This window comes from Montipora foliosa, chromosome 8, assembly GCF_036669935.1.
Source record: "Montipora foliosa isolate CH-2021 chromosome 8, ASM3666993v2, whole genome shotgun sequence".
Classification (NCBI taxonomy): Eukaryota; Metazoa; Cnidaria; class Anthozoa; order Scleractinia; family Acroporidae; genus Montipora; species Montipora foliosa.
The window spans coordinates 37325159-37344446 of NC_090876.1; the positions used below are offsets into that span (position 1 = coordinate 37325159).

Genomic DNA, 19288 nt, shown 5'->3' on the forward strand with positions numbered 1-19288 from the left:
TTATTCTCGAACAACAGAAATGAAAGAGTACCAATTTTTGAGACATTAATAGAAGAAGAGGCCAGTTTGATGCCTGTTGGCCTTTTTGTCATGGTACTAATTTGCATAACAATGGGGGTTGGAAGAGTGGGTCAATACGCGTGCGCGAAAGAGGATGCATAATGAGATCGTAATGCGGATTTGGCCATGAAGGAAAATTAAACTTGTTTTCAACACAAGACTTTGTACTCTCGACAAAACAGGTTGTTAGATATTCATCTCTTTTTCTTGCGCTAACAACTCTAAAAGGCAGGTTGTGAAAAGTTATGAAATGGCTCAGCTTAGTAGAGTTTCCTCTTTTGCAATCCTTTAGTTTACCTGAATTTGCGTTTACCATTTCAGCATGCCGCGACCCACGACAGCAAATGTGCAGTAAGTAAATATTTTCTTACAGCCAGGAGCACATGAACTCCTTGTTCAGTCGAATCTCCAGTAAGTGACCACCGAAAGCGTTAAGTCTAACTTGTCGCTTCCTGAAGGTGCTCGTTTACGAAAATGTAAAAAAAGGTGATTTGACCGACTTAAAAACTTCTGTTCGCTCACGACAGGTGGTCGCCAAGGAGGTTCGCTTGAATATTAATAGATAATTGTGTAATTATTCGGCCGATGGCCTGTGCAGACTAAGAGGCTTAACTTAATTCAAGTGACTGAGGTTTACTTCCATCACCTTAAGCTTCATCGTAGCAGAATATTTGTTTGTCAGCCCGGCTAAAACAAACAAATAAAACTAATGAAACAAACAAACAAACAAAAGGAGTACTCGAAACGTTTTCGCTTAGATATGAGCAGTACGCATGCGCGTTGCAATTGCGCAGGGGAAGATTGATACCACATGGATTACCGAGCGATGTTCAACAAAGCATGTTATTACCCCACCTTCTGACACTCTGGTTTCCCTTCAAATCGTAAAAATCTTTCGCCTTTTACTAGAGATTTCCGTGGAGAGGAATAATCGAATGAGTTTTTAGCTCAATTTTTCGATCGCCCTGCCTATTGGCGGGGCTCATAAGATAACGTAAGCGAAGAGCTCTCCATTATTCTCTCTTGTTGCATCGCCTTCCTACTTTGAAGGACTCGGTGGGTCATTGGTTTTACTCTTCGCACTGCCTTACACGCAGTTCCTTGTACAAATCAACCTCGATTATTCCCTCCTTGACTGAAAGGTCTCCTCGGTTGTGTAGACATTTTTGTTCTCCAGTTTTCCCAACGATATCATTTGAAATCTTCAGCAGCATTGTTGTCTTTTTTAACAAATAAAAGACGCTTAAAAACGTAATGAAAAGCTCAAGTGACCTTGAAACATTTGTTTAGTTCGCTGCTAGAGGAGGAGGTCACACTCTCCATGCTGAATGACTTGGAATTACCACGATTTTATTTCAATAACCGGAAGTTTTATGTTGAAAGAACGTCGTCCTTGCCTAAGTTTTCCAATCTCTATTTTTAGGAACGGCTTCTGCTATTTTGCCTCTAACACAAGCACTCCTTCGGACGGCTTGATTGCGGACTAATCAGAGGCGTTTTGGTCACTAGGCTCATTTTGGATGGCCATTATTTGGCAGGATCTTTCATCAGCTCCTTTTGTTCGTCCACCAGCAATTGCACATTGGAGCATTTTATCTGCGTCTCTAGAGATTGGTTGCAAACCATCTATCTATAAATTTAGATTTTTATACCGTAAATTCATAGACCTTTTTGCAGATACGGTGGCCATTTTGATTTCTATTGTTTCAGAAGACATTATGGGATGCTCAGGGGGCAAATTAATATGTATTTGCCCCCTGGGCATCCCATAATAGCTATTTGAAACAATAGAAATCAAAATGGCCGCCGTATCTGCAAAAACGTCTATGGGCCAAGGCGAAATAAGAGAGCCGGATCGACAGTTTTGGGCTATGGTCATAAACTCAAACTAATTGATGCGTTTGTCTTTTTAACAGAGGTGGTCAAATAGTTCTTCCTTTTCCAAAAGAGTCGCCAATGAGTTCACATATGTCCCGTCAAGCTATGTTTCCCAAACCAGAACAGAGTTTGTCACCAGCCCCTCCACCTGTCATTTTAAACAAAGCAATGGGTAGCTTTGGTCGCCGGGAAATCATCACTCCTGTGATAAATTCAAGAACAGCAGCACCTCCCAAACACCAAGCTCAACCAGTACAAGTAAGGTGATAATTATATTAAGGATGGGAAAGTGGTTACTTAGCCAGGTTGTTCTCTCATTCGTCGCCAAGCGACTTGTTTGCCATCCTTCCCACAGACGATCGCATTACGCCTTTATAAATGCATCGATATAACAAATTTATTTATGTTCGGTTTATACAAAACTGTATAAACTATATCGCTTTATCAATGAACGTAATGATATATGAAACGAAACGATTCATATACTGAACTGTGGATATGAAAATCAAGTAAAGCTATGATCCTCGCAGTTATGGACGCAATTTTTGCAATTGCGTAAAGAAGCCTGAAAAATTCAGGAATTCAACGGGGTTTGAACCCGTGACCTCGCGATGCCGGTGCGACGCTCTAACCAACTGATCATGAGCTATCAAGCCACTGACGTTGGGATGTGGTCATTTGTGGGTTCCAATGTTCCTGTGAGGAATGAATCAACGATGAAATGATATATGAAATGGATCACATATGAACTGCGGATATGAAATCAAGTGAAGCTATGATCCTCGCAGTTATGGACACAATTTTAGCAAAATTGCTGAGAGAAGCCTGAAAAATTCAGGCCTTCAACGGGGTTTGAACCCCGTCAGTGACCTCGCGATACCGGTACGGCGCTCTACCCGACTGAGCTATAAGGGAGCTGGTCATTTGTGGTTCTAATGTTCAACTTGTTGAACTTCATGGAACACGTCGCAGGGACAAAATACCCCCCAAATTGGTGCTGCACAGTTACAAAAGTATCAGTTTACACGAGGGGACATGTCGCTGCAACATATCCCTGGGACATGTCGCTGCAACATATCCCTGGGACATGTCGCTGCAACATATCCCTGGGACATGTACCCGCAACATTTTCATGTGTTTGCAAATGTTGTGATTTTGTCCCTGCTACGTGTCCCCAACACGAACCTATTGCAAGTCGCCTCAGTGTGTACAACACACCTTTTTGTCGCTGCACCATGTCCCTGCAACATCACCTCTTGTGTCTGCTCAAAGAACAATATGTATAAAGGAAAACTACAGCTGCAGACTAAACTTAACTTCTCAGTTAGAAATTCAATCTTTTTAATTAAGTTATCGGAAGTTTCTAGAATTTCAATTAGTTTAAATTTATTCAAATGGTTTTTCAAAAAGAGTTTTTGGATAAGTCTTTGAGACTAGTTGATATCTCACTCAAGATTTTAACGCCAACACGTGACATGATGGTTTATGGCGGACAATTAAATCACTAATGTAGGCAGGTGATAGACTATTTCATACCCAATAGTTAACAATATAACTTCAAAAACGATACGTTGGTGAATTCGAAGCCAGTGTAATTTCTTAATTAAAATAGGGGTGAAATACAACGCATAAATTATTCAACTAGGCCAAACTGTTTTTTGCACTGATGATAACAGTTTCCATAGCTGTTAGCCGTCTATTTGTGTGACATAGGGCGCTTGGGTGTCGTCACAATCAACGTACATAGACCGCAGCATCGGTAGTTTTGACAAAATAATGGCTGGCAGGTTCGTTTTCCAGCGCATTTCGAGAATGTATTCCTCTCAGTTTCAAGTTCACCAAAACCGTTGCATAAAAATACGGAAGAAGCAGGCAGTGAGAATACCCGGTAACTTATTAGCAAGGATTTTCACACTTCTGTTTGTTGTTCTCTGTGAGGAATTTCTGCTTATTTTTCGGAATGTTTTTTTTTGTGAAGTTAAACCTGCAAAAAATCACTGTTTATTTTTTGATAGATCGGTTTTCTTGATTCCGAAACTGACTCTCGTGGTTTGACTCCACGAAACAATGCTCAAAGTAGTCCATCTTCTTTTTTTTTCCTTTTTAAGCTGCAAGATAATTGGTTCTCAAAGCACGAAGTCACAAGCCAGTTCAACAGACTTCACCCCAGTACTACCCCGACCATTCGCCTGAACATTCAGAGGCGGCGGCGTGCAGACTGGCAACTAGTTCAATGACGCTTGTACAAAAGACGACCGATGTTAGCAATTTCGTGTGTAAACAAATAGCTGAGTGCAGTAATCACGGCCTTAGTTGAGCCAAGAGCCATGTTCTGGCGATAATTCCTGTTTTCTTTGGTTTTACGTTTCTATGCCTGGCAACAGGGAAATCTTTGATGACGTCATTGTTTACACATTTTGTTTCATTAGCATTTGAATTTGTTTCAAGAAGGCGCATTACTAAGAACAAATTGGCATCGGAAAGTTAAGAAAACTTGTTAAACTAAGCTTCCTCTCCAATTTAAACCCTCCACGATTTTATAATCAGCAATGTAGGTATTAAGTGAAAAAAAAAGGACAAATTTATGTTTGGCAAAAGCGTTTATGAGCCTAAACGGTTTTTTCGGCTCTAGTTTCACCCGCCGACAAAAACCTTCTGCGGTTCTTTGTAAAATAGTGTTCATTTTACCACAGCTTATTTCCGATTCTCTTCTTGCATTTGCAATCGTGTCGGCAACTCGTTCAGCGCATTCAAAATTTTGGCCGACAATATCTTTAGTAATTGGTCAGAGCATTTTTTTTCTCTCCATTTAAAGCCTCTGATTTTGGAAATGTACTTCGAAATTCACAGCTGAGATTTCTATGGTTAAAAATGAAAGAAGCTCACGTGTGTTTGTTCTATACAAAAGCAGGAGTGTGAAACATGCGCTTGTCCTTTTGTCATCGATTTCTGAAAGTACTAATCATGCAAAGAGTTTGTGTAAAACAAGTATTGTTTAATTAACTTATTTTTAGAAAATAATAAAGAGACTGATTATTTATTATTGGTATATTCTGCATTTGGTAGTTCTTCTAATCTGCATCCTGTATCTTCTATCAATTAGTCAATGTAAGTCTTCTTGGGGCATCCTACCATGACCATGACTGGGCTTCCATAGAGGTACTCCCCAGCAAGTTCATCTGTATTGCGCAAACAATGTCTAGCATATCGCATCCTTTGTTGTCGTATTGTATTGCTGATTTATGCTATGTTGCCATATAACTCCAAAATGCAATGGAAGATCGAGACAGATGGAGGAAACGTGTCATGGAATGCCGAGCAAGCTCGACCTGATGATGATGATATTTTCGTGTTTCTTTTGGATAGTTATAGGTTGTCGTTAGGATTGCAGTGGATATTATTGATTTTCAACTCGTGATTATGGGTTCCTTCAGTCATTCATAGCGCAGCACCATGGTTCAGAAAATATGGCAACCCCGATAAATTTAATTTCGTTTTGGTTATGACGTCATCGTAGAACCGTCCGTCCGTGCGTTCACCTTTTCATGTAAGCCAATACGCGCAGTGTCGCATTGCTGGAACCCGCGTTTTTGGCGGCAAAAGCTCAGCGAAAGAAAGAGCAAGCACTAGCACGAGAAAACAGGCTGAAGAATGGCGACGAAAAACGGCGAAACAGAGCACAGGGAAATAGACTTTTCTATAGTATTTTTGCCGGCTGGACTGATCGTATGGGAAGCGGACTTGTTATAAAAATATCTGAAAACATCGACATTATTCTATGTTGTACGCTGTATACTGTTGTATTGTAAAACCTTGATTTGTACTTGTATTTGCATAAGATCTACATGGTCTCCCATGGGAGGCAGAACGTTAATTACAGGTGTTTGAATGTCAATTAATCCTTTTCAATTCTTGCGTGTGGTAAATACACGGTATTCCATTCTTCTTTCGCGTTCATACTCTTTCTTTCTGGGATTTTTCTGATATGTATTGCTTCTGTTATTTGTCTCATCATTGAGTCTCGGTGAAAATTTCTCACGACGTTCATTGTGAATCGCTGGGTATGGCCATTGTGCTCTTTTAGACAATGACTCCATAAAGGCGAGTTCTGTTCTCTCTCGTGTAATAACTTCATGTGTTCTTTTCCTCTCGTGTAGGCGTTGCGGGCTGTTTGTCCACAGTATTTGCTGTTACAATTGTTGCACTTTATTTCATACACAATGTTGTTCCTCGAGCAATCACCTTTCCCTCTTGATGTGCATACGAAACAGCCTCCACGTCTACAGTTTCTCTCTCCAAATAATAATTGGGGAGCTCCTCTTTTAGGCTTGCCTAAATATATATATAAATATTAACTTCTGTGTTTCATGCAGAGTGCAATCACTCTCTTCGATAGGCGGCTCTTTTCCTTCTATACAAAGCCTAGGCTTTAAGGGGCGCGTCGTGTACGGTGGATATCGCTCGTAGACCGCATCCCAGCGCTCAGCCTTCCATCCAATCTAGGGCGGTAAAATGAGTACTAAAATTTACTGGGAGCAAATTTTGCATGCAACGGGATTGGAGTGGCGCCTACCCCTCCCTGCCACAATAACGGTACAAACTGTTGAAAAAGGAACTGACCTGTTGGCTCAGTTTTTTGCCATCGGTCTACTCGTGCGGGAGGTCGCGGGATGAAAAACTCAGTGGTCTTAAAATAACCGAGGAGAAAGTGCTGCCTTTTTAATGGCATCTGCAAATGGTTAGACTGTCTAGTCTTCTCGGATAAGGAAGATAAACCGTAGGCCCGTCTTACGACCCTTTAATGTTCATAAACCCGTGGGCCTTAAAAGACATAAAAGACCGCACACACTATTACAGAAGGAATAAGTCTGCCTCCTCTTCAAAGCGAGTCTAATGCGAAATTTTTCTTACGAAAATTAGTTTTCATTCATGTGTAAAGTAGAACTAATTACCATCACAAAAACTTTGCACTTAGACTCGCTTCGAAGAGGAGGCAGACGTGAACTCGGAAATGACCTGGATCTAATCGCGAAAGACCAACGACGTTTGAAGTGACGTTTTCGTCGACGTCGCAGTCGTAAATCTCGAAGTCCCTAGCATCGTAAACTGATGTCGCTTTCTACGCAAATTCAAAGTTCCGAGTTCATATCTGCCTTCTCTTCAAAGCGAGTCTAAGTGCGAAGTTTCTCTTATGAAAATTAGTTTTCATTCATATGTAAAGTAGAACTAATTAGCATCACAAAAACTTTGCAGAAGAGGCAGACATGAACTCGAAAATGGCCTATTCAGTCCCGGTGTTGCGGTCTGTCCTCTGTGGTGTAGCTAGAATTCTTAGATGTACCGCAATCTTGATTAGGATCCTTGCTCACTGACACTCCGTGAATCTTGTTTGCTCTAAAGCGACGAAACATCTTCAAACTGTGGAAAATGCACCACTGTCCTTCATAAAAACACTTTCACGCGGCGTTGCGAATATCATGATTAGTGCTTAAGATCACGAGAAAAGCTGCGGTAGACTTATCAAAACAACGCTCTCCTAGAGTCCCTATCATGATGGAATTGGATCAAGGGAAAATGAACAAGCCTTTCTAATCTTGGCTTGAACCAAAGCTTCCATTTGGTAGGACGCAAAGCATAATTGCTCATGAAAGGACTCGCGGTTCAGGGAGTAACGCGCTCTACCCAAACGGATCGACTCAATCGTTGAATAAACCCGAGACACTAGCTCCATTCCTTTCTTCCTTCAAAATCAAGAAAACTGTTTTTTCCGTGCATAAAACGAACCCAGAAAGGCATGTGTTAATTTGCATGATTAATAGAGACGGCTGCATATATGGGGCAGCTTCGGATTACATCACTCCCCTTCGTGTAAACCTCCTGCATGCGTTCGGTCAGCCTCGAAGAGCAGCGTGGCTTGGATTTCAAAACACAGCAAAGTCAGCAAAGCTTAGGGAAAAAAAGATTGTTTATTTTGAAAACATACTTTCAATTAATTTCATTTTATAGTCTACGTCTATAAAAAAACGGAACACATTGCCGTACCTTCAAAATCTATATGTAATTTAAGGGATGGTTTTAACTTTAACTGCTCATAATAATCAATTGAATTCCTTTCGTAATCACGTTTCATTTTTTTCTTTTATTTTAAGTCTGCTGTCTTCTTTGTACCTTTAAAGCTAAAAGGGTGCAACGCGATCGAAGTTTATAACGTTATTTCTTGCTGTCAACGCCTACATTTAAATTATTCTCGAAACTATTTGTGATCCATATTCTCGCGAGCAAAGCGTGCCATACACGCTTCTCCTATCTCAAGAGCGGATCTCGAAAATCCATCAGAGGATTTAAAATGTGTTAAGACCTTTTAACACCTCAAATATGACGTCAATCACTCGTTCCTTTGGTGCCACTCCTCAAAAGATATCTTTGTTAAAACGGAAGTCATTTTAAAGGCCACGACTCTCGCTTTGTTAATTAGGGAGCATAAGGTACGATTATGTTCCTCACGAAGTACTGGCAACCTTTCGAAAAAGAAGATTTCATTCGAGAAAATGCCACATTTCTTTAAATACATTATCACTTCGTGGTCTCGATCCGCGAAAGGTTGGTGAGCGGTTTCATGACCACTTGCTAAACTGGACAATCAAAAGTTCTTGTAATTAATTTGATTAACATCCACAAAGAATGTTAGTGTAATTATTGATAAGTGATTTTAAAAAGTGTTAATTTGCCAACTGCGCCAACAGACAAAGGTGTTGAAGGAGTAATTAAGTTTCCCTTATCGATTTTTGCAGCGTTTAACTTCTGCTCCTGTCATCAGCGGGAGGTAATAAATTACATGCTCAAATTTTTAGAGAGCTTTTAGCTTGCGTTTATAATCAGCTATGTAAAGACATCAAATCGCAAGCAATGGCACTTTTAGTGAATCAAGAGCACATTAGCTACATTCATAGAAACCCAATAGCTTTGCGTAACAGAATGTTTCCGAATCTGCTGATCCTCAGCCCGGCCAATCGAGTCCTCGAGTTTTCAAATTTAGGATCGCGGTTTTTAGCGATCAACTTAGTTATACTAACGGGACAAATTGAAGGAATATGTTGCTATCGGTTCTATAGGTGCTGGTAAATTTTGCTATAATTGAGTTATTATTTTATCTCGGTAGCTCATCTTTCTTAACCTGAATCTGTCAAATATTCTCATCAATTGTCTCTCCGTTTTGAAAGAACAAGTTGAATGGGTCCTGATACGATTCTTTCTGTTGGAACCATTTATGAGCAACGTTTTGAGCTGCCTCAGGGCGATTGTCAAAAGTCCCGAAACTTTTTAGGCGTATTTCGGTGGTATAAAACGCTTTGTATCTCCGAAAAAAAAATGTCAAACGAGGTCACGGGGAACTTTGCACTTGTTTTTGTTGTTGTTGTTGTTGTTATTCTTGTTGTTGATGGCTTAAAAACCTATTTAAAGTATTTCAAAATAAGAAGATCTTAGTTTCACGAATTTCCGTCTTCGGACCCGTGGATTCAGGAGAAACAGGCCCCGCATGAGGATAAGAGAGACTGTTTTCATTTAATAATACTTTTTGGAAGTCATGAGCTCGTTTGGTTCATTTGTACAACAGAGCGTCGGCTTCGAGAAGACCGGGCAGTATAGCTGCTTTTATAGACTAGCTTTTATTGATACTGTATCTCAGCTTCTATTGTAATCTAGACTAAGTCATTGTTTATGTTGCGTAATCTTTTGTTTTCGTTCTTGAAGGTACCAAGCCAATCTCATTTGTACGGTTACGAGAGCTGCTGCAAGAACATGACCTAGAAGTCCTGCTTTGAAACAGCTCCTAAAAGTGCATTTAGCAAACGACCGGGAAAAATACTGAGACTAAAACGCGTCTGCATTTATAGTGGACTATGTTTTTTTTATTCTATTCGGTTTTACGAATTCCCGGAGAAGTAGGAAAACTGGGTTTTGAAAAACAAGTGAACGGGATTTGTTATCAGCGACACTAGCCCTGAGAATAATTCTCTCAGCGGTAGGCGGCGCAGAATTTTCCACACATATTTAGCTCTAGTAAAACGTTTGTCTCCTTTTCGGGGAATGCTATTCCTCTTTTACCAAGTATGGAAAGGTCCTAGAAGAACTTGATTATGAAAGAATATTTCACGAGGTATTTTCATTCCAAAAGACGGAACTGAAGAATGCATTCTGACATACCTTCCGTATACAAGGTTTATCCTGTGAGTAAAAAAAATGCCATCTATCAGGAAACGTTTGAATCAGGGATTGCCCACCACTAAAACCACACCATTCTAATGCCTAAATTTAAGGTTAGATTAAAGACGATAAGTCAGCCGTTATTCCATCAATTTGTGAAGAAGGCCTTTAATTAAATGACTGGTCAACGATCTAGCTCATGGTATACCTTTCAATTATCAATCCTTTTTCCTATTGGTCAGCCGGCACATCGAAGCTGCTTACATCCTGCAGTTTTCCTACACCAAACTGACGAAATGGCAAATTCTAGGCCTTTCTCGTTGGTCCATTTCTAACTAGTTTTCTTCAGAAAGTATCACCCAGTAATTTAATAGCAAACGGTTTCTTAGATATCTCCTCTACACTTAATTACGGCAATAAGCTTGCTGAAGACTCAGCAATGAAACCCGTTCAGATAAAATATCTGTGTTGTTTTTGTTGATAAGCAAGGATCGGTAAGGCAGTCTTCCAAAATTTGTAAGGGCAAAATTTGTCATGAAATATGAATGCGAAAAGGGATATTTAAAGATTTCGTACAAAAGAGACAATTTTTTAAAGTCAAATTTATATTAGATCAAATTTACTTTATTTTAAGAGCTGTTTTAAGTTTCGTTTTGTTGGGACAGTGTTCTTCAAGCTCCGACTAGCCCGCTGCCAAAACGCAGTATATTCGCTCGTGCGAAACACGCAATTTTTCGTTTGACTCTGCAGTTAAGATATTTTTAGAGTTCAGACTATAATTTATGCATGAATAAAATTCTTTTTATCTTGGAAGCAGAAGTGTTAGCTCCTTAAGAGAACGGTTTCTATTCAAATGATACGATCCAATTAACTTTGCTTAACAATCTGGTTTATGGGGAACGGAAAAGTAGAGAAACTGCGTAAAGTTTTTCGTGTCTTGGGATATAATCACTTCTTGTTCCGGTTTCTGGGCGGAGACTAACCTTGCTGAGTTCCACCACAATGCAATATTGCCAACTAAATTTAAAAGGTGCATTTACTTGGCTCCAAGATGTCTCCCTATCTAGGAAAATACAATTAATAAAACATCTTGTATGACTGATGTTTTTCACCTTTGCAAATGCTAACTTTCAAAAGCAAATCATCTTCGTGGTGTCGGAATTGTCTACTGTAACTTTGCGATCAACATCTTAGTACCGTGAGCAGGACTTAGCAATTGAGCTTAATAATTGTCCCTTTAGCTGCTGGAGAGAAAATTTGTTTTTGCGAAGGTTAATTAATAATCCTTGTTCTAAACCAAGTATCAAATAAAATCAATGTCTTACGAGGAGGTAATTTACAGAGGCGAACTGCAAAATATGTAATCGAAATCAACGGGCAGCTGTTTTCAGAAATCGGGAAAGGTCTGCAACCAACTATATATATCTTACATCTTTGGGTTTTTGACGGTAAAACACGACTCAAATGCCTTTCAAGCTTTTTCGACTTCCACCAAGTTTACGATTGAGACTGCACTTTCTACTCGGTCTATACAAAATCGAGATTTTCACAGAAGTGGAGAGAAATATGTTATATTCTAGCGTATACTCAAAATAAAGCGGGTTTTTTCATTTATGTATGTGAAAAGCCATTACGTCTGTCACCAATTACATGATGATCTTGGATGCGTTCGTTCTTCATATCTGAAAGTTTCGAGGAAAAACTAGGGTGTATAGGAAAAAGCTGATAATTAAGAACTACTTGGCAGTATTACAAGCGCCTGTTGTTAAATAGTTTTTTTTCGTGTTAACCTGGGATTCCTAGGTTTTTGTAAATTCCAAGTCGGTTTCTTTCATCATGTTATCTTGACATAACTGGAGATGAGGCACGGATGCTATACTTCGGGTAAGGATTATAGGCTTGGCTTTCGTGTGCTAAAAGTGATCGGCCTTTTGTTTCACTAAACCTAATTGTAAGCAATGAAAGATTTTGTTTGCGATAAACGTCGGAAGGAATTGCATTTTTTTTAAGTAATGAACTACAACAGACATACCAGCAGGAAAGGAATTCTCTTAAGTGAGAAAAAAAACATTTATGAGATCTTTGCCTTTCATTATCAGTGAAGAACTAAAAAATTCTGACAAAACGTTAATGGCAACAGCATGCCCACTTCTTGGCTTTGCCTTTGCCACTCAACACAACGTGGTTATTTTTTAGTTTTCCTTGATACTAAAACGTGTTTTGAAATCCTTAAGTGACGATTGGTACAATTTAGCTAAGTTTTCATCACTCGCGGATGCCATATTGTCGCGTTAACACTTTGAAGATCGTGCTCTTTGACAAACGGACGAACACTTCAAATAGAGAGACTTTGGCATTTCCTGTAAACAAAATCATCGCTCGCATCATCTCCAAGTAATTAGCGCCGAAGTAGTTTACATGTAAGCCTGACGCGCTAAAAGCTAAAAAGCACCCCTTGCTTAATCGCCTTCATCAATTTGCACGGTCGCTTTCGATGTAACGATTACTGAACATGCCACGCCCTTTTCTCGTGTGATAGTGCTGAATAAATAGCGTTGTCAACCGAAATCGCCTACTCAAATACAAGCTAGCAATTAGGGTGCCTGCTTTTACTTAGAGCAACAACCGAAAAGCCTTAAAAGTGCTAAATTTGGGCGATGAAGTGCATAACATTTCGAAAGAATCGGGGAGTCTTCAATTTAACTCCGGAAGTTGGCTTACTAATCCATCTGGGGCACTGACATATTTTATACTTTAATTAAATTCGTCGACAGTGATAAATAAGAACGTCTCATTTGATCGATTCCAATATACCTCGGCCACAAAAACTGAAGTTGCTACAATAGCCAAGAGTGGCTAATGCGAGTTCAGTGAGCTGTTTAGCGAATGATTTGTTTATGAAGAAGGCATGCTTGCAAGGGGACAAAGACAAAAGCGCGCGTTTACTGCGCGTAGAGCCATTTCATCTCTGCACGATAAGAAAACATTAAAATGATGCAGTTGTAATCTACATTTGAATAGCTCTAGTACCATAAACAAAGAACAAAGTATAAAAAGATCGCTATCTTTTGAAGTCTGGAGCTCTCTAAAGACGCAGCTGTGTGAAGTCATCCAGCCCCCAACATCAGCAAGTCGTTAATAGCCTTCGGTTACACTAACTAAAAAGACTCCAGAAGTTGAATAGATAAACGAAGAGACTATCTGGTGAAGAACAGCACGTAACACAACATTTAAGACAGAAGATATATATATTTTTTCTTCATCATTACGCAATACCCGTCCAAACTCATAGATTTCAAGTGCATTTTTCACAGGTCTGGATGTAGTCAGTTTTTTTCAAAAGCACCACTGCAGAGCTTAATTTTTTAACAATGCAGATGACAGACTATGCACGCGACTATCAATCTCTACGAACCTTTCCTCTGTTTAGCGCACAATGTTTTCAGTTCGATGGCGTCTTGGCCACCGATTTGTCCAATTGTAGGTACTCACGCTGAATTTTTGTTAAATTTGTATGATTCCACATTTGATAGCTGCAAATTGAAATATCGACGGAAAATAAACAGGAAGAAATAAAAGATCGTTAAAAAAATATCCAAGGAGGTCTGAAATATTCCAAAACATGCGGAAATTATGGTTTCGAGATCCCAAGGAATGTTAGAAAAGTTGGAAAAGAGATGCCGCGGAAAAGCACACAGTTTTCTCTGACATATGTCAACTTTTAAAGCTAATAAAGTTTAATTAAACCCAGTGTATGTCAAAGAGATTGTGTTTGTTTGCAATGAACTCTATGGATACCAAAAATGAGCACGAATTTCAGTGACAACCAAAGAAAGCAAGTGATTTGAATAAAATCAGGATTTTACTATTGCTTTAGGATAATTATGTGATTGACATGTCATCTTTCTTTCAATTCAATAACCAAGAAGGATCGCATTTTTTCTGTAACACTCTTGATAAAAATGCTGATGCCCTTTTAAAACCCCACAAAAGAATCATTCTTGAAACTTTGCCCGTGTACATTCAGCTATTCGAGGCAAACTGGATGACACTACTAATTTTCACTGAGTCAGAAAACAAACAGAGTCTAGTCGATGTTTAGATAATTTGTGCCGGCTAGTGGACAGTAAAATAATTTCTTACATTAAGGAAAGGCTTGATTTAATTTTAGTAGCTAATGTTGACAAGAAATCTACAAGGCAACAATTAAAATATTTTTCTTTGATTGGTGGTGTGAAGAGCAAGAATACTAGATCAATTTTGGGTGTCATTAGTGGTAGCCATTTTGGCATGTTCGCCGGTAGCAGCTTGTCAGGTCAACGCTTACCGACTCATTAACAGGGAGAAATGCCACTGATAAAATATTTTGAATGCTTCTAATAGAAGGTGAAACATTTTTTTTCGACGACGAAAAATAGAAAAAGACAGGTGTGGATTTGTGAGGAAGTTATTCAAAAACACACCCTTTGCTTCGCCATGCCAGTCATCAACAGAGTTTAGCCAATCAGAAGCGTTCTTCGTCATGGCTCCGCCATTGAAAAACTGAACACGACTTTTCGCGCTGACAGTAACATGCGTCGAAGAAAGGACAACTAATCGGATGAAAAAGACGCCGTTAAATTTTCTTGAGAGGATAAAATTTAGCCTCAGGGTACATTTCGACCGCCCCGTCGATTGGTGAACTACGTCTAACATGGCAATTTCAAAATATATCATTTCGTACCACTTAATTGCATTACTCGTCGCAGCGCACTTGAAGTGCTCACTTTCCTGCGGCTCTAGAAGTGGTGTCGGCTCAAAAGATCCCAGAAAAGAACGCCTCATGCTTCACCAGTGCGTTCCAGACGTCATAGAAACCAGCCAAATGGGTAGCGGACCTCCAAAAGGAAAAATAACGAGAAACTCGCCAGAGTTTGAGAAACTTGAACCTTGTTACAACACTGCAATCATTTTCAAAGACGAAGAAGGCACCGGTGCCGATCGTTTGATGTCGAAGGTAAGATTTTCATTCTTTGTTTACATTTTGTATCTTCCCTTTTCATCACTTTAAATGCTCAGCATGAAGTTTCTTCTGCGGTTTGCACACGAGTGCACACGAGTGCATGCCATTTTCGAGTCGTTCATTCTTACATTGTAAACATGCTAAAAAAAAGGTAGCCCAAAATTGATTTGTGATGTCGATTCATTCCCAGAGATGTAAGGAGAAATTGATCAGGTTAGCCAGTTTGGTGAAAGAACAATGGCCTAAATTGAGGCTTGTGGTGACAGAAGCTTGGGATGAACAAGGTCAACATTCTACTGACTCGCTTCACTACGAAGGACGAGCAGTGGATTTAAGGCTCTCGGACACTTACCAAAGCAATCCAGAAATTGCCGTTTTGGGTCGTCTAGCTGTCAATGCAGGATTCGACTGGGTAAAATATGAATCAGAAACCCATATCCACGCTTCAGTCCGTGAAGGTAAGTACTTTTTGAGTTTATTCACACTAAGATAAAATCATTTTCTAACCCTTACGCATCAATTTCCAGCGAAACGGTATTTACTTTGACGTTTGACTGCTATTAGACATCATCTTTTCAGTTCGTATTCATACGCCGAGTTAAAATAACCAATCCAACACGTGTGGGTGATGTTGTGGTTTGCCGCCGTAATAGCTTTTGTATCACCTTAAAGCTACGCACAAATCCAATTTTCAAGACACAATGAAAGTGCGCTAAGCCATTCCGGCCTCAACAAGAGTGGTTATTTAAGCTTTATCCCAACCCAAGAGAACCTTTTCATTCCTCAAAACAAACTTGTACCTTCGTGTTGAATCACTACACATAAGAGCGGTAATTAAGCTTAATTGGTTTATTATAATAATTTCTTTCCTCCCTCACGCCTCCTCTTCATCTCAAAACGGTTAAGATAAAATGCGATCGTGTCTTTTCTGCAGATAACTATGTAGACCCGCCGGCCGACGATGGATGTTTCAGCTCGGATTCCACCGTAAAATTGGAAAATGGCGCCGTCAAACGAATCAGACATCTGAAAATCGGCGACAGCGTTCAAGTTATGACACAAGATGGAAAGATTGGATACAGTGAAGTAATGATGTTTGTCGATTATCTGCCAGACGTCTCAAACGTATCGCACATTTTGATCGAGACGAAAAAACCCGCGAAAAGAATAACAATGACACCATCGCATCTTCTCTTCACTAGCAATTCATTGGGGACAGAGCTAACAGCGAAGCAGGCGATTAAGGTTTCTATCGGTGAGTTTGTTCTGGTTTCGTCAGGTGGACAATTGATACCCTCACAAGTGGCAAACCTTTCTATGGTCGAACTGACTGGAATGGTTGCTCCAGTTACCGTGGAAGGCAATATTATAGTGGATGGCGTACTGTCTTCGTGTTACGCCGTGATCGATGACCATGAAAGCGCGCACTTAGCTTTTGGTCCCATGAGAATCGCACATAATTACGGATCGAGGGCGTGGAACGTGGACTCGTCTACCATTCAGCATGGAATGCATTGGTACCCTCAACTTTTGATCAAAATCAACAATGCCCTGGGTCTTTTTAAGCTTTCGTGAAAAGAACATTTGATGTGGGTCGTGACCCCCGTTTCGAAGTCGGCAAAACATGGCGCGAACATTATTTAGACGACTCTGGTCAACAAATAAGAAGTTAAACTTAGAAATCAGAAATAATAATTCTCTCCTTAGAGGTTAAGCTTAAGTCTTTGGGCGCTTGTTCAACCATAACTTGGCTGTTAATTTGTTGTACCGTTATTTAAATAAAACGAAAGAAAACTCGGACAAAACGTTCTAATGCCGTTAATCTGCACAAATTCTCTTCATTTTGTCGTGTTTCTCAAGCTCTGAAAAACTTTCGTGTTTCGAATCTCCCTAAATATAACCTTTCCTGTGAAAGGAAGACATTTCAACGCGTTAAATTTTGATTTCTTTTTCTTCTTTAAACGTCTAGCTTTTCAGACAATGGCTTTTTCGCTACCCGCGCGTTCCTAATTAATGTTTTGTGATCAGAGTTCTTTATTTTTTTGACTAATTTCTCATCCGATTTTCCGTGGTTAATTCATTAATTCGCGTCATGTTTGTTCTACTTTAGTTATGGCGTTCACGACCGTTTTTCCTGGTGAAAGGTTGTAATATTCAATTGGTGTATTGTCCAATTAATGCTCCAGATTAGAAGTTTGGTCACATTATTTTAAGGCAAACGTTTTGGTGTTAATTGAACCTCGTTGTCTGCGTTTCACACAAATTTTTGTGATCTTGATATAACGGGGTATTCCTTGTTTTTTTTTTTTTTTTAACAATCATTGGAGATACATTGCCGCTGGGTATCAAGACGTTTCACGGGGATTTTGAATATGTGAGCGCTCACAAAATACTGATAATCCTGTTGTGTCGTGTTTCTGATTTTTACTTGACAAATGCCAAGACAATGCAAAGTTGTGGCAAAAGGGGTTTATTTGTATGTAAAAGAAGACTCCAGTAAGGGAGATTCAAAAGATTACAAGTATCATTTTGCCTAGACAAGTTCCGGATGTTTTTCCAAACTGTCTTGGTTTTCCTTTATTGACAAACAGCGCAGAACTTTGCTGCATCCTTTTAAGGGAAGTTTTTTTTTTCTCGCAAATATTTGTTTGAGAAAGGTGTTTTATATCAAGTGTATCACTATAAATTGCATAACGTAGCTCGAGCAAAAGTTAGGGCTTGAACCAAGATAAATCAAACATCTATTTATGTGTATATTGTAAAATATGATACGTAGTTTTGTACTTTGTGTATATAAGATACGGCTGGTAACCGTATTACAAGTGGAAGGTCAGTAACATTTGGTTTTCAAAAGTACGGACCGAAAAGAAGATATATGAGAAGATTTGTAAAAAAAATAACATCTATTATAGCAGGACCTATGATGTATTTTACATTGAGAACTAACCTAGCTTTCTCCAGTCGAGAAGGACTGAAAATGAATCTATTATATAAAAAAGTAAGACTAGTGGTTGTAGGAAAGCTGTAAGAAAGGTTTTGTAGTGGTTGACTTTCTGTAGCCGCGGTGGAGCGGTCATTTGTATCTGCTCGAAAGAGAACTTTAAAAGATAAATGGTAATACGGTCTTTAAGAAATACGGTGCCTTGTCGTTTACAAATTGGTTCACTATTGTAGCCAGTTATATATTCAGTGTGCGGCAATATAAAATCATATTTTGTAGCGCGGGTAGGATTCTTTTGAAACATTCTCCACAAACGTTGACTTTGCTCAAAGCATAGTTAATCAAAGTGGAAATTTTTTCCTTTCTATGATTGCGCCCGGGATGTATTGATGACATAGTTCCAACAGGTATTAAAACCTGGATTTGTGGAAAACATATTCATCAAGAAAAAGTGGACTTGATTATTGACAAACGTAATAAAACTGATGCACAGAAGAAGCTTTGTAAACGTCTTTATTTGCGTTTATTTTTTCTGTCGCAAAGCCCTGGAACAAACAGTCCGACTGAGCTAAGAAGGTAACCCTTCCTCCCAATCTTGTCTTTGGAATCTGGGTCAGTTGGCCGGCCATGAACTGTGGACAGGTTCAGATATACCGTGAGAGCCGGGAGTGGGCGGAAAAAAGCGAATAGGTAAAATTATTCTAGAATTTTCGCTGACCGTGGTAGAAAAGTCTTCCGCAACAAGGGTATCATCTTTTAACAGGCTAATCTTTGATTAATTTTGAAAGTTGACGCCCAATGACAATTTGACTTTAAACTGATCTGAAAATTTTAACGTGCTTGTATTTGAAAACGGATCAAAGCCACTTTATTCTTGTTTACTTGATTTTGCGGAAGCTGAATTTAATCTAAAACGATTTCGTTTAAAGTATCGTAAACTTTGCCTGCACTTAATATGCCCTGTCGAAGTCATGAATATTGCCGAGGCGTTGAGCAGTTCGGCATGTGAAAAAATTCTTTGACGTTATTTCTAAGGGTGTTAAGTGGTTTTAACACTCGTGCAGAGATTGTGGTAAATATCATATATTGCGAGGGCAATAACCGAAAAGCGTACATGTTGCCGTTGTCAAGATGCTATAAGACCATCCCACGAGACGGTGTTGACAGGTTTACAGGAAGCCGTTAATTGCAGAACATTTATC

At 39.4% G+C, this 19288-nt stretch overlaps 2 protein-coding genes and 1 non-coding gene across 3 annotated transcripts in view; all 3 read left to right on the forward strand.

Moving 5' to 3' along the window:
* Nucleotides 1-4987, forward strand: part of LOC137967712 (sperm-associated microtubule inner protein 4-like) — a 15863-nt gene extending 10876 nt beyond the window's left edge. The window contains exons 4-6 of the mRNA XM_068814252.1: nt 382-411; nt 1977-2196; nt 4047-4987. Of these exons, the coding sequence (XP_068670353.1) occupies nt 382-411; nt 1977-2196; nt 4047-4175 (379 nt within the window). The 3' untranslated portion in view covers nt 4176-4987. The remainder of the gene's footprint in view (nt 1-381; nt 412-1976; nt 2197-4046) is intronic.
* On the forward strand, nt 922-1043 carry LOC137969006 (U5 spliceosomal RNA). Its single transcript, XR_011116649.1, has one exon. It is a non-coding gene; the product is annotated as a U5 spliceosomal RNA (small nuclear RNA).
* A 9428-nt stretch (nt 4988-14415) lies between the features above and the next one.
* Nucleotides 14416-18584, forward strand: LOC137967349 (sonic hedgehog protein-like). Its single transcript, XM_068813879.1, has 3 exons — nt 14416-15139; nt 15336-15603; nt 16080-18584. Exons 1-3 carry the CDS (start codon nt 14837-14839, stop codon nt 16718-16720), a joined length of 1212 nt encoding a protein of 403 aa, XP_068669980.1. The 5' UTR covers nt 14416-14836; the 3' UTR covers nt 16721-18584.
* The last annotated feature ends 704 nt before the right edge of the window (nt 18585-19288 follow it).